We start from the raw sequence: 13,553 nt of genomic DNA, 5'->3' as shown, positions 1-13,553 counted from the left end.
TGACATTTTCTAGATTCAGCCAAGCTATTTATAATTGACGAATTCCTCTTTCTGCTCTCATCGCGGCTCGTCTTTGAGGGCTGAAACAACCGCGCGGCCGCCCCGCAGCCACGACGCCGCCCGGGCCGCGCCGCCCCGCCCACCGCCCCGCCCATCGCCCACCGCCCCGCCCACGGCGCAGGCTGTGGCGCCACCGCCGGCGCCCAGGCGGCGCTGCCCGCCCGGGCCGCCCAGTGAGGCCGGCGCCCAGCGCGCAGGCGCAGAGCGGGCGGGCGGCCGTTGGGCTCGTGACGCGCCGTTGGCGCGGGCGGGGGTGGGCTGCGCTGCGCTGCGGGCCGGCGGCCGCGAGGGCGGGCGCGGCAGTGCGCTGCTTGCCGGTGGGGCCCGCCTCGCCGCCCCCTGTCCTCGTGCCATGTGACCGGGGACGGTTCCAGAGCGCTCTCCCGCCGTTACTTCTGCTTAGTCACCGCGCCGCCGCGCACGGCGTCGCGATGGGGACCGACGGCTCGCGCGCCCTCCTGGAACAGGCGACCACCCTCACGCTGCAGACCGGCAACTTGCTCAACTGGGGCTGCCTGCGCAAAAAGTGCCCGGCCACCCCCAGCGAGGAGGTGAGCGGGGGGCGGGCGCGGGGCGGCCCTTGGCCCCGGCGCTTCGCCTCAGGGCGCCGGCGGCCGTTGGCGCCGGAGCTTGGCCTCCAGGCGGCGCGGCGGGCGAAGAGGGCGAGCTCCGGGCCGCTCCTCTCGGGGCTCCTGGCGGAGGCGGGGAGGCCGGTCGGGCTGCCCGGGCCGGTCCCCGGCGGCGGGGAGCCTCTCGGGGCGGGCTGCGCTGTGCCGTGAAAAAGAAATAGGAACAATAGCGGGGCTTTTCTTGAAGTCTGTTTTATGTGCTGTAGCCTAGTTAAAAGTTAGTCGGGTTAGGCCGAACGCGGGTTCTCTCAGGTCTGCCCAGTCTTCGAAAGAGCCGTGCTGACAGGGCTGGCCTGGTGTGCGGCTTAATTCCGTGTCCTCAGCCAGTGTGTTTCTGCTATCGAAATGTGCGTGAAAACCAAGGCGCGCTCTGTGCTAGTAGTAGAGTTTTAGCCAGAAGAAGCTTTGCAGGCAGCAGGTTAGAGGCCCTGGCACCTTCCCCCCGGGGCATTTGTCTACCAGGTGAAACTTTAAACTTTGCTATGTGCAAGTCTCTTACTGATGAAACTAGACTGTGTTTCTGGTCCTGAAGAGTAATGGCTGTTCCAAGATTAAGTACTGTCTCGAATGCCAAAAGAGATAGCTGACGCTTGTTTAGCAAAAGAGATCTAAATTGAACTTGCAGTGCAAATGATGAAAACTCTCTTTTCTCCTCTGAAATTGATTTGAATAACTTGTTGGTGTTAGGTCTCAGCCGTTACTGTCTTCTTTAAAGACTACAGATTGTATTTTTTTGTTAAAACTTTGAAAAAATGAATTAATATTTTAAAATAATAGTTTAAAAAGATTCATTTACCTTTAGTAATGTATGCCAACAGCTAGATAATCTTGTACAAATGGGCGGATATCCTTTAGCCGTAGTCCTCAGAAGCGCTATATTTGCTGTCTCATCATTACATAGTGATTTGAAAAGTCACTTAATAACCACAAGAACTATAACTTCGGCTGGTTAATCCTCTATAGTGACAGTGTTGATACTGCCAAAGTTGTTTGATTTCATACAAATCATGTAAAAATGGTCTAAAAAATAGGCTGTCTAGAAGGGTAATGTGATAAGAAGGAAGAATTCATCACGAGAGTTATTTCTTTTAATATGTAGTCAGGCCAAATTAAAAGTTACTATCACATGGCAACCTTCTGTAGCAAAAAGCTGGCTGTATCATAACAGACAGCCTTGTGTCAGTAGTCTCTGGAGAGTTACATAAAAGTGATGCATGTGTAATCAATTAAGATGTTTTTCTTCACGGGTTTAGAGAAATCTGCAATTATATGTGAGACTGCCTGCTTTTTTTGGGAGTTACTAGAATTCCAAACTAAATAATTATCATTAGTTATTGGAAATAAATTAGTTTTTAATTGCTCTATTTAGAGTAACTTGTGTGTAAATTTTTTTTTGGTGTAAGATAAAGTTCTACAAAATCTGAGCTAAGTTAGGAGTTTGAGGACCTAATTGTGTTTGGAAAAGCTGGTCAAAGGGGCCAAATACACTGTTTCATCTGTGTTAGGAGGTTGGGTTGGGGGGGGAGAGGAATGGTGTGCTTTGGGGACAGAGGTTAGTGTATAATGACTTGATGAAAGTACAATGTGTGGGAGGTCTGAAGTAGTTACATGTAGGATATTGTGCCACTCTTCCTCAGAAAGGAAGAGAGAACATGAGTTACATCAAAATGTACTGAAGAAGTTCCAGGCTTGTGATTAGTTATTTGGTGGAGGGAAAGAATTGACTCTTGCCTTTTGACTCAGTTATTTTTTCTTCTCATTTTTAAATGGCTAAGAAAGAACAGTTAGAATTTTTATTTGTATTCACAAAATATTTTACTGTATTATGTCTTAAACATTTTGCTAATCACTTTTACTTGGGATGGGGCGGATTTCCTTCCATACTTGTCGGTTCATACAAGCACCTGATGTTATGTGCTCTCTGAATTGATGATAGTTGCCACAGGAAATTACAACTCAATTTTTTGTATGATGATACAAAAAGTAGATATCCACACACACACAATACACACTATTGAAAAGTGAAGTAAAGCAGTGGCTCATGAAGGGCCTCTGTCTGCAATAGGTATCAGTGTGATTGTAGCTTTACTTAGCCCACTGGATAACAATTACTAAGCTGTGTAAGTGGGAACCTAGAGCACTGGAGCAGCTAAAGCATTGGTGCAATATGCAGTTAATTAGCTTGTTAAGACTTAGCAGTAATACCTTATTAAGTTTAAGACCACCCATTATCAGAATCCTAGTCAGGTGAATTTGGCATCTGTGGATACAGGAAAAAAGCAACTGCAAGTTAGGATCTTAGTTTCCACCTTCAGTAATGGATGCCTTAAAAGCATAAATGGTGTGGCAAATGGAATAGACAGGCAGTAAAGGACAAGAGTCAGGTGCATTTTGGGAAAAAAGTGATGAATATAATGAAACATATTGAATATTTAATGAATTCTCATTTCCAGCAATGTAGCACGTATGCTATTATTGTCCAACTACATTCAGACCTAAGAATCTCAGCATTAATAAAACTAGTTCTGTTTTTTTAGACATGTTCTCTTCCTTGAAAGATGGCATTATTTAAATTACTACTAAAATTCGTTGTGAAGAGAAAAACATGTAAGTAGAGTTAAACTTGTTTGAACAAGTAGAAACTATGAAGGAAGAATCTTCTGCAGTTGAAGGAATGTTGCTGTTAATTTACCTTCTATCAGTCCTCCTAACATGCCTATGAATCACTGTATTTCTGTGGAGCTATAATGTAACTATACAAGAATGTGAAAAAATATTTTATAGGTGCGGGACTGCATTCAAAAAACGCTGAATGAGTGGAGCTCAAAGATTGGACAAGATCTAAATCAGGTAGGAGATGTATTGCATCTCAGGAGTGTGGTACATGTGACCAGCTAAATATTTTTTTTTCTTTTTGCACCTTTTAAAGATATGAATTGATCTATTAAGTTTCTATAAATGCATCTGCAACTCCAGATATCCTAAAATACCTCTCAGCTCCTCTATTTTTTCTTATTTAGTAAATTTGAAAAGGCTAAGTTACCAATTTAAACAATCTTGTTGGTGAGAAATAAGACAATTCTTCTTAGTAAATTTAATGTCCTACTTAATAAGATTTCAAGCTTATTGTTGGGACCACTGCAAAAAACTAATCTACCTTACAAGTTTGCTAGTGTGCTTGTAAAAACTCAATAGAGAATTTTCTGAATTTTGACTATTTTGTGGCGATGATAAACTAGATAAATGAAAATTGCCCAGTTTGCAGGGAATTTTTAAGTGTAGCCTTGGTAGTCTCAAATATTGCTGAAGATTCAGAACTAGCAGTTCTTACTTTAAGAGGTAAAGGTTTATGGGTAGTAATTAAGAGCAAGGTCCTGGCCAAGTGACATCAAGATCTATTGTATTCGTCTGCTCCTTTTTCAGTATTATTTCTGAAAATCAACACAGCAGTAATAAGCTCTCACTGAATACATGATATGCAATACATAGCTCAGTTCGTTAGAGCGTGGTGCTGCTAATGCCAAGGTTGCGGGTTCAGTCCCTGTATAGGCCATGCTGAGGGTTGGGCTAGATGATCTCCAGAGGTCCCTTCCAACCTTACCATTCTATGATTGTATGATTATTTGCTCTGTGAGATATTAACATCCTTCATTTAAAAAGTAACTTTCCTGACAGTTTTTTTGTTCATGCTTGTTGGTTCTTGGATAATAATGGCATAAACTATTAATTGCTGTATTCCACACTGGAGTGTGGGGAAGCAGTTATTACTATATGATTTGTGGAAGATTGAATGATCACTTGAGAAGATAAACATTTGTCTTCATAAGGTGTACTATTCTTTTTAAAGTTAATAGTGTAAATCAAGTTTTCTCTTAATTTCTCTTAAAACATTATCTGTATAACTCCACATTCTTTTATGAATTACACCGATTTCTGATGATTCTAAAAATCTTAACTTTTTTAAAAAATACTGACTGCATAGGGTAACTCCATGACTCACTTAAGGTTTTTTTGTTTTTCGTAATTCCAACAGGGATTGTGGAACAGTTCCTGTTGAAGAATGTGTGTGTTTGTGTTTATATATAAACACACACACATATATATACATGTATAAAACACAAGCTTTGTGTAGATAAAGCCTCAAGAAAAATCACATTGTATCATCTGACATAAGATTTCATTCTAGCCTTAGATGTGGACAGAGTGAAACCTCAGAAATTTTCCAATTTTTTACTATAGTTATTTTAATTGTTTTAAATCTCTCTCTTTTTCAGCATTTTCATGTTTAGGTTTGCTGAAATTGCAGAATATTATTATGCAAAATTCTTTACATTCAACACTCCAAACTACTAGTTCTAATGTTGGGTTTTTTTAAATTGAATGATCCAGTTGTGAGGGTTCTCCTTTTTGTTTTTTTTCCTTCTTTATTATTTTTAACTAAGCATTTTGAATTGTCAGTGAGCTGTTCACGTCAGAAAAGCAGATCACTGTTAAAGCTTATTCCAGAAATACTGATCAATAATTCATATTTTTGATATTAGGAGCATAGAGGTCATTTCATACTTTTTTATTTTCCTCTACTCTCCTCATAGAAGTCAAGAAGTGTTGGATTACTTTCTTCTTTGTGTCACTGCGTTTTTATTTCCAATTGTGACACAAGGTATTTTTGCTGAGTTACTTAAAAGTATTATTGAGAAGCTTATTACTGTCTTCTAGCAATGGGTTGCTCCTAAATCTCGTGTGCTTACTACAGGAAGTACTGGAGGTTCTGGAATGTACTGTGGCTCAAGCTATAGAAAAAATAAATCCTGAAGAAAGAGATGAGTTGAAAGTATCAGGTAAGAACAGAGTCAGAGGATAAATCCAGTGATGATAAAAAGTTTTCATATGCTGTTATCAGTAGGGTGTTCTTATATTTCTTTCTTGTTTTGTAATTGCTGTGTGAAATAACAATAATATGCCCAGTCCTACTTTGATGTAAGTAACCTATAATTTGGCCAAGGAAATCTTGAATTAATTTTGATACCTGAAACAACTCAGCATTCTCCTGCTTTAGCTTCCATCCTCTCAACAGATCGTAAATGTATTTTATGAACTTTAGTTGACTTTTCTGATACAATTATTACAGATAATTCTGCAGTTAAGAAATAGCATTGGAAGCACATTTGTTTGCGTAACTTTTCCAGGTTGAATATGATGAACTTGAAGGAGGCAGTCCAAACTAACACTAGTACATTTTGAGTCTCAGTAAGTTGTGAAGAGATCTGTTTGTACTATTATATTTGGGGTTTTTTAAACAGGATATTATGATTACCACTTAATGTTTTGATGCCTAAATCCTAGCTTTATGGCTTATGCAGATCATCCATTAGATGTTTTCCTCTTTTGAGACTATACAACAACTTTCAGATTTAAGAGAACAGTGTCTTTACTGGTCACCTTTCAGAACATTTTTTTTTTCAATCTTCTGAACTAGCTGGTATATATTTTTAAGAACCCTTTACCCAAGAACTCATGTATAGTACATATAGCAAAAGTATTAAATACCTGTTTATTTGGTAATACCTGGCTTGTTTTAGTTACTGATTCCAGTTTCTTTTAAAAATAGCAAAACTTTTCGTCATTGGATCAAACTCTTCATCAATCAGAGATGCAGTTGGCTTAGGTAAGTGTGAGACGTGAACATCTGGTAGGGCTTTGTTCTGATTTTAATATTTAGGAATGGAATTTAGAGCTTTTCCAACCGAGAGATATATTCAATGATTGTCGCAGTATATATTTTTTTTTTATTTAGGGGAGGACCTTAGTAATTTGGAGAGAAAAAAAATGTTGTTTTTTTTTTTAAATAAGATTTCTTCTGTCAATAAGCTTAATAAATGTAGACACCCCCCCCATCTCCTCAATAGTCTTTGGTCCATAAACTCAAATTTGATTCGTTGCTCTAGCAAGAGTAAGTTTTTTCTTTCATGCAAAACTGGTTGAATAGCAAATAGCACACAATATTTTAGTAACAGTGATATTGTAGGCTCCTGTCAGTTCTTATTTGTTGTGGTTTTCTTAACACAGTATGAACTTCAATGCTGACTGCGTGGTATTTCTGAGATTGCTATTTGAGAATTGTGCTGCAAGCAGGTGACCAAATAGGTTCTATGAAAATTAAATGCAATAGCTGTATGGATATCTAAAGGTCTGTTGTCTATCATAGATACGATGGTGAACAATGCAAGTACTGAACTTTACCACTTTTGGCCTGAGGGATTCTCAAATAAGTGTTGGACATCATTCTTTCCTAGCAGTACCCCAGTTAATAGTATTTTTATTCTAAATTCTAGTATCATTTGCTAAAGATATGTTGGTAGTCATCTTGCAAGAGAAAATACTTTATTTAGTGACTTAGTTTTATTCGTTTTGCTATGCAGAAGAGACCCTATGACTTGAATCCTTTATGGAGCTCTGCAACATTCCAAGACTTGCCACTTTTCTGTTGCAATTTAAATCTTCATAATGGGGTGGGGTTTTTTTTTTTTATTTTACTCCTCATATACACTGCATAGATCTTCTATGTCCTTTATTTGGGTTATAGTTGGTGGAGAAGGTAATGAATTTAGTAAGAAATTGATGGAATCAAATTGTATTGGTCATCACTATCTTGAAGAAAAATATATTTTTAACACTGAAAAGGAGAAATGAACTTCAGGCTGCATTTAGTTTTGTTAGGAGACCTATAATTGAAACTTGGCCTTCAGCTCTATCTCTGATTCTTTGTTAAAGTCTTTGTGTTACTATCCTTGACTACAGGTACTCTCAAAGTTGTCAAATGGTGAATTGCAAATGAGCAGAGTGAAAACAGATGTGCTTTTTGCAGAAATTGAAGCCTTGTGGTACTTATTTTCTTATTTTGCACACAATTTCGCAGTATTTTTGTTCTGTTTTTTTTTTCCTCAGCGTGTTCTGCACTCGGAGTTTCTCAGCTAGATTCTGTCATTATCGCCCCACCTCCTATTGAAGATGGAATTAGCCTGTCCTTGGAATATTTACAACCTTATTGGCAAGAACTCGAAAATCTAGTTCAAAACAAAAAGATTGTTGCCATAGGTACCTCTGACTTAGATAAAATACTGTTAGAGCAGCTGTATCTGTGGGCACAGGTGAGAACAAACTTCCTATTTGTAGTGTTTCTGAGACAGTTACATCAGCTGTCACATTGTAATAAACTTCTACTGTAAATGGTTTTATATACAAACTATTAATTAGAACTTTTATTTTCAGCATATTACTGATGGTCACTGTTGTTTAAGGTGGGGGAGTCTCCAAGTGTGATTGTCACTTGCTCCATGTTCTTACGTGAAAGTCAGCAAAGACTGGAAACTGGGGTCTGTTCAGTAGCAGGTGTAGTGAGGGTCTGGGTTTGGATGCTTTTATGACTGGAAAGAATTATAAATAGTATTGGAAAAGAATATAAATAGTACTTAAACACTTTCAGATTTATTCTAGTGACTGTGTAAAAGTCTAGCCTTTTTCACTTTCAGCTTTGTTACTCTTGGAAGGATTTCTCTTTGCTTGAGTTCTAAACTTAAGTATAAGGAGGGAGGCAGACTATGAATCAAGTGGCATGATGACTTTTCATCAAGTGAGGCTTATTGCCTCTTGTCATGTTTGAATGAAGGAAGTCTGCAGTAGTATTGTCATGTAAGCCTGTGAATTTACTGTTTCCTGATTAGTTTTTTGAATGCTCCTCTTACTGTACTTTTTCTCCAATTTGTGTTTTTTTTTTGCAGTTTGTGAACATACTGTATCTGTATAAAATCATACAAAGAATCTTGATTTGTACTCACAACTGTTGCATATATTGAGAGAATAATAGTTGGGGGCATTCATGACAACTTAACACGGTGATCATGAATGTAATTTGTGATGAGCAGACAAAGAGTCAATGGAGGAGATTCCCTTGTAACTTAATCTCATTTAGGCACTTGGAGACTTCAAAGTTTGAAAAGTATATATCCTTAAAAAATAATTGGGTTTTCAATTTGAAATATTTTCCAATCTAGAACTCCCATAATGTTCTTGCTAGGATGAGAAGAACGGCTGCTCCAGGGAGCACAGCAGACTGGAAGCCAGAATGCATTGATATATATTTCTTTATACCAGTATTTGACATTAGTGTCTATCCTTTTTTTGGGTCTTGTGCTGCAGAAGATTGCAGAGGAAGGGATTACCAGTTAAGCATCCTGCAGATTTAGGGTTATTCTTGTTCAGACCTCAAAACAGCAAAGGCAAGCAGTCAGGCATTGTTTCTGTTGTGATCAAGGGTATCAGGAAACAGCTAAAATAAAGTACATTAATATGCTTTTTTCTTATAAAAATACTCTGTTACTTTCAGGTGAAACCAAGTAGTAACCAAGTAAATCTAGCTTCCTGTTGTGTTATGCCACCTGATCTCACAGCATTTGCAAAAGAATTTGACATACAGCTATTAACTCACAATGATCCAAAAGGTAAGACTTCACCAGATACCGTAGTAGATGACTTCTAAATACATTTATTTTATACAAAATAAGGAATATTTTTTCTTTGAGCTTCAGATGTTGTTACATTTGAATCCAGAACAAAATTCTAAATGCATACCTTTATAAAATATTTCTCTTAAGAACGTAAGTTTTTATTTCTAGACAGATAAAAGCAATCTTCCAGGATGGGGTAGTCTTTTGGAATAGTTTTAACTGGAGAATAAAAAAGCAAATAGAACAAAGCATTGAGAACTATATGTACTACATACTGTTCAAAAATTACTTATTTCCAATAACGAAAAAAAAGAATTAAATCAATTGTGTTCCTGAAGCCCGGTAAATGGCAAATGAAAGATACATCCAGGGGCTCTTCCAAACAACTTACGAAGCCTGGTTAGTTGATTTTGATCAAAAAGTTTAGTAAACTAGTAACTTTGTCTAAAAAGTCAGTTCTTTGAAAGACTCCTGTTTAGACAAGACTTAGTGTAAATTCTGTGCTTGTTTAGAACAGTAATTCATTTTTTTTTTTTAATGATTGAAGGACTTTGAGACTTTCCTTCAGATCTAAAACTCTTGAGTCTCCAGCTCCCTAGAATACTATGGGATATCGCATTAGTGTCTCTTCTACCATGTCTAATCTTCCTTACTATAATGATATCTTAAATATATTGCTGGAATTGTAAACTAAGTCTTGAACAATATTTTGCTCATTTTTTTGACTCTATTCTTCATGACCAACTGTTCATGGTGATCATACTTTTTCCTTCTTTTCCTTCTCTTCTCCCCTCTCCCAAAAGGAGAAAATATGACAGTGTTGGTGAATTACACTTTTTATAATACTCCTGTCATTAGTAGTGAATTTAATTAGTGCTTGAGCACGTAACAGCACTTGCTGCTGCAGCACAGATGATGAATGACAATTCTATCTGGCAGATTCCATGTCCTGTGAAGTCAAAAATGCAACCTGCAATTTCATACTCAAAAAAAATACTCTATTAAAGGTCATGAAATAGAAGAGGATTTGGGGTAACTCAAGAGATTGTTCCTTTGACTGATTTTTTAAGAGGAAAACCTGCAGGATTTGTACTCTGCTTCCTTTTCTTCTTTGTGTTATTTCAAGGGCATTTAAGCCTCTTTTTCTTAATTTTGGTTCAATAGAAAAATTGGTAGAGCAGAAGGCAAATACACACTCTGTGGACTTGCACAAATGAGCTTAGTTATGGGAGAAGTTCTGCATCTTGAGCTTCCAATGACTAATGACTGCAGAGGTAACTGAGACTGCTCAGTACTTTATTCATTTTAGCCTTACTCTTTACTCACCTCTAGTTTATCCAGCTGACTTCTCAAACTTAATTTTTGGTACATCCTGCTAATGACTCTGCTGATAGACCCTTCTTGGTATTGTAAAAATCTCAGTTAATCAGTCCTGGTTGCTGTTGATGTGGCAAAAACAAGTGTCTCAATAACATTCAGGAACTTACCTCATGTTCCAGGGGAATGGATCTGTGGACTGTTTGGTATAGCTTAAGATATTTGTAGGCAAAAGCTTCTCTTACTAAGTGTTTTTTTCCCAGCTGCTTACATGACATTATTTAAAGTTTGAATATCCCCTTTTAACTTCAGAACTGCTCTGTGAAGCCAGTTTCCAAGAAGTTCTTCAGGAAAGCATCCCGAACACGAAAGCTCATGAATGGACTCCTTTATGGCTTCTCCGGTATTCAGTCATTGTTAAAAGCAGAGGAATTATCAAGTCTAAAGGCTATATCTTACAAGCTAAAAGAAATGCCTTTTAAAACACCTCCTCATTTTTACAGTAGCTTGCCGTTTTAATTTCTTGGGCACAAGGGGAACATTGCGGCTTTTGTAGGAAGACTTTCACAACAGCTGTAACAAAGACCAAAAGTTGTAATTTTTCAAAGTGGTGTCAGCAGGAATGTCTGCAGTGTTCTAATACTATTTTTCTTTCTTAACCTATTCACCAATTAATTTAAAATATGAAATAGTTTGTTTTCATTAAACTCTTTTCTAACTGAAATTATGTATAAAGAAAATGTTCAAAATATTTTTCTTTTATATGACCACTACACTGTAAAACTATCACTATATTTTAGCTACCCTCAGGTAGTGTAAAGAAACTTGTATATTTTTTTAATGGGTTGAGTTTCTTTTAAATAATAGCTACTAACCTGGTAGGTACCTAGATTTCAGACTTTCAAAGACTAATTTGTGTGGATAACTCATCTTTCATGAAAAATTATCCAGCAAAATAAATCAGTATGTCATTACTTGGTATGGGCACGTCAGCTGTTTAATTTGTGTGGATGGAAAATTGGTTTATTTTTAATAAATATAAAAGACCTCTGTGGTTTGGGGGGCAGGGAAGAAAGCATTTTCAGAATTACTGAATGTTACTTGAATTCCTTCTGGCTCTTTTGTGCCTCTGTGTAATTTATGTACAAGGCTGATGGCATCTTTACAGTTTGAAATAGAAAATATATTATTGCATGAGAAAAACCTGTTAATTGGAAGTCATAGTGTGCCTGGTTTATTCTCAACTACTTTTTGATATTCAGGAGCCACAGAAGAGTAAAGGTGAGGCTTTTCTTTGTTTGATCATGTACAATGGATGACTGACTTTGAGGATGCCTAGAAACTGTGTTGTTTCAGTCTCGTTCAGAAATGGTACTAGCATTTAGCTTGAAGCTGTGTCTGCTTCTTTGTGGCACCATCTTAATGTGTACTGTACTGCTATAGAGAGACTGCTGCAGCCAAGGCAAAGCATCTGATCTAATATAGTCTTTTTATTAAATAGGCTTTTTAATTTCCTAGGCCTTTAAATCACAATAGATACCAAAATTCAACCTGTAGTTCAGCAGGGGCTTGATGTTAAGTTTCTAAAATCAAATAAGCATTTTCCTAGGGACTTCAGGTAGTAACAGGGCTTCATGCTAGTGCTTGTCAACTTAGTTGTACATATTTTGAGCTTTGGACTGTAAGGGAATTAACTTTCATTATGCAGGCAGCTAGTGGACTTTCAGTGCTTGTAGGCACTGCCTAGCAGTATCAGCTTGCTATAATTCATTCCATTAACTCAAAACTAACTTTTATCAAAATATTTTATTTTTGAGCCCTTAAGTATCTTATCTCTATGTGGTAAATTCTGGAAAGTTCCTAGACTTCAGTTATTTTATTAAATAAGGGGGAGAGAACTGGAACTAGTAATGCAACAAGAAAATTCAAATTTTTTCCTCTTAATCAAGATTTAGTCTTTTTTTTTTTTTTTTTTTTATGGAGGGTTGTTGTGTATCAGACTTTCAAATAAGATGAGGTTCATTTCAAACTTCTCTGCCAGCTTAGCTGTGTGCTTCTGATGACTAACCATTATTTCTAAATTCTGTTCCTGTGTGGTAGACTATTGACATCCTGTATTATCTTAGATTTGCATGTGTGTTCAGTTATACCAATTGAAATACTGCAAAATAAGAACTGTGCTAAAACAATGTACAGGTTGTCCTAATGGGATAATTACTTCCTTCTTGTAAACCATTAGCATTTCTCTTGCTATAGAAAAGTACGTTTTAAGAGATGATCTTATTTTTGTAGAGTCATTGATAGTGTAGCAATTTATCAGGATTTGTGATTGTTGGGGTGTTTTTGTTTGTTTTTTTTTTTTGCATAAAGTGGGAGATGAGATTCCCTTTCATGAGGAACTTGAGAATTTGAATTAAAATTTGAAATTTATGTACACTTCATCTATTGTTTGTATGAAGTCTGAGCATCCCAGTGATAGTATTTTATGCTTTCTGGGACCTTATAGAGTGGCGTGTATACTTTCACGTAATAGAGAATACATGCTCCCCACTGCTGGCTGATTTGCTGATCTGAAATTACCACATTCACAAATTTTAAAATAGCATGAAAAAAATCAGATTCTTCAACACTGAAGACGTATGTTAGTATGTCAGCTGGTGTTATTTTTTTTCTCTCTCCTATATACTTGCATCTGTATAGCCACCTTTCTTTAGATTGCACTGTTCCAGCAGTCCGTGTGAAGGAAACTGAGAGCTGTGCTCAATGTACTGCTTGCTTTTTGCAGAAAGCATGTGTCTGTTTACCTGTTTTGTTCATTAAACTGAACTGAATGTGAATGTGGGAAACACTGATTGGTTTTCTCAGGCTTCGCAACGCGAAGTAGATGCCCTGCACTGCTGCAGCTGGCTGCTGGTCGCAGTTCGCCGCAGTTCAGACGGAAGTTTGCTGCACCCCGTTTTCACAAACGGGATAACGCGGGGGGGGGGGGGGGGTCGCTTCAGGGAATGCGGCGCGGGGCGGCCCGAGCGGCGCTGCGCCTGCG

The 13,553-nt window shown here is 38.0% G+C and overlaps 1 protein-coding gene across 2 annotated transcripts; it reads left to right on the top strand.

Moving 5' to 3' along the window:
* Nucleotides 1–318: 318 nt before the first annotated feature.
* Nucleotides 319–13,347, top strand: GCLM (glutamate-cysteine ligase modifier subunit). 2 transcript variants are annotated; one of them, XM_062581011.1, is made up of 7 exons: nt 319–611; nt 3,474–3,539; nt 5,443–5,527; nt 6,298–6,354; nt 7,635–7,837; nt 9,073–9,187; nt 10,823–13,347. In XM_062581011.1, exons 1-7 carry the CDS (start codon nt 492–494, stop codon nt 10,990–10,992), a joined length of 816 nt encoding a protein of 271 aa, XP_062436995.1. In that variant the 5' UTR covers nt 319–491; the 3' UTR covers nt 10,993–13,347. The 2 variants fall into 2 exon arrangements, with proteins under 2 accessions (XP_062436995.1, XP_062436996.1); XM_062581012.1 differs by lacking the exon at nt 10,823–13,347 and adding an exon at nt 10,774–10,819.
* Nucleotides 13,348–13,553: the final 206 nt, after the last annotated feature.

The sequence above is a fragment of the Rhea pennata genome, chromosome 8 (assembly GCF_028389875.1).
Source record: "Rhea pennata isolate bPtePen1 chromosome 8, bPtePen1.pri, whole genome shotgun sequence".
In the NCBI taxonomy this organism is placed as follows: domain Eukaryota; kingdom Metazoa; phylum Chordata; class Aves; order Rheiformes; family Rheidae; genus Rhea; species Rhea pennata.
Note: the sequence above shows the minus strand (reverse complement) of the source record. Positions and strands in the feature narration are given on the sequence as shown.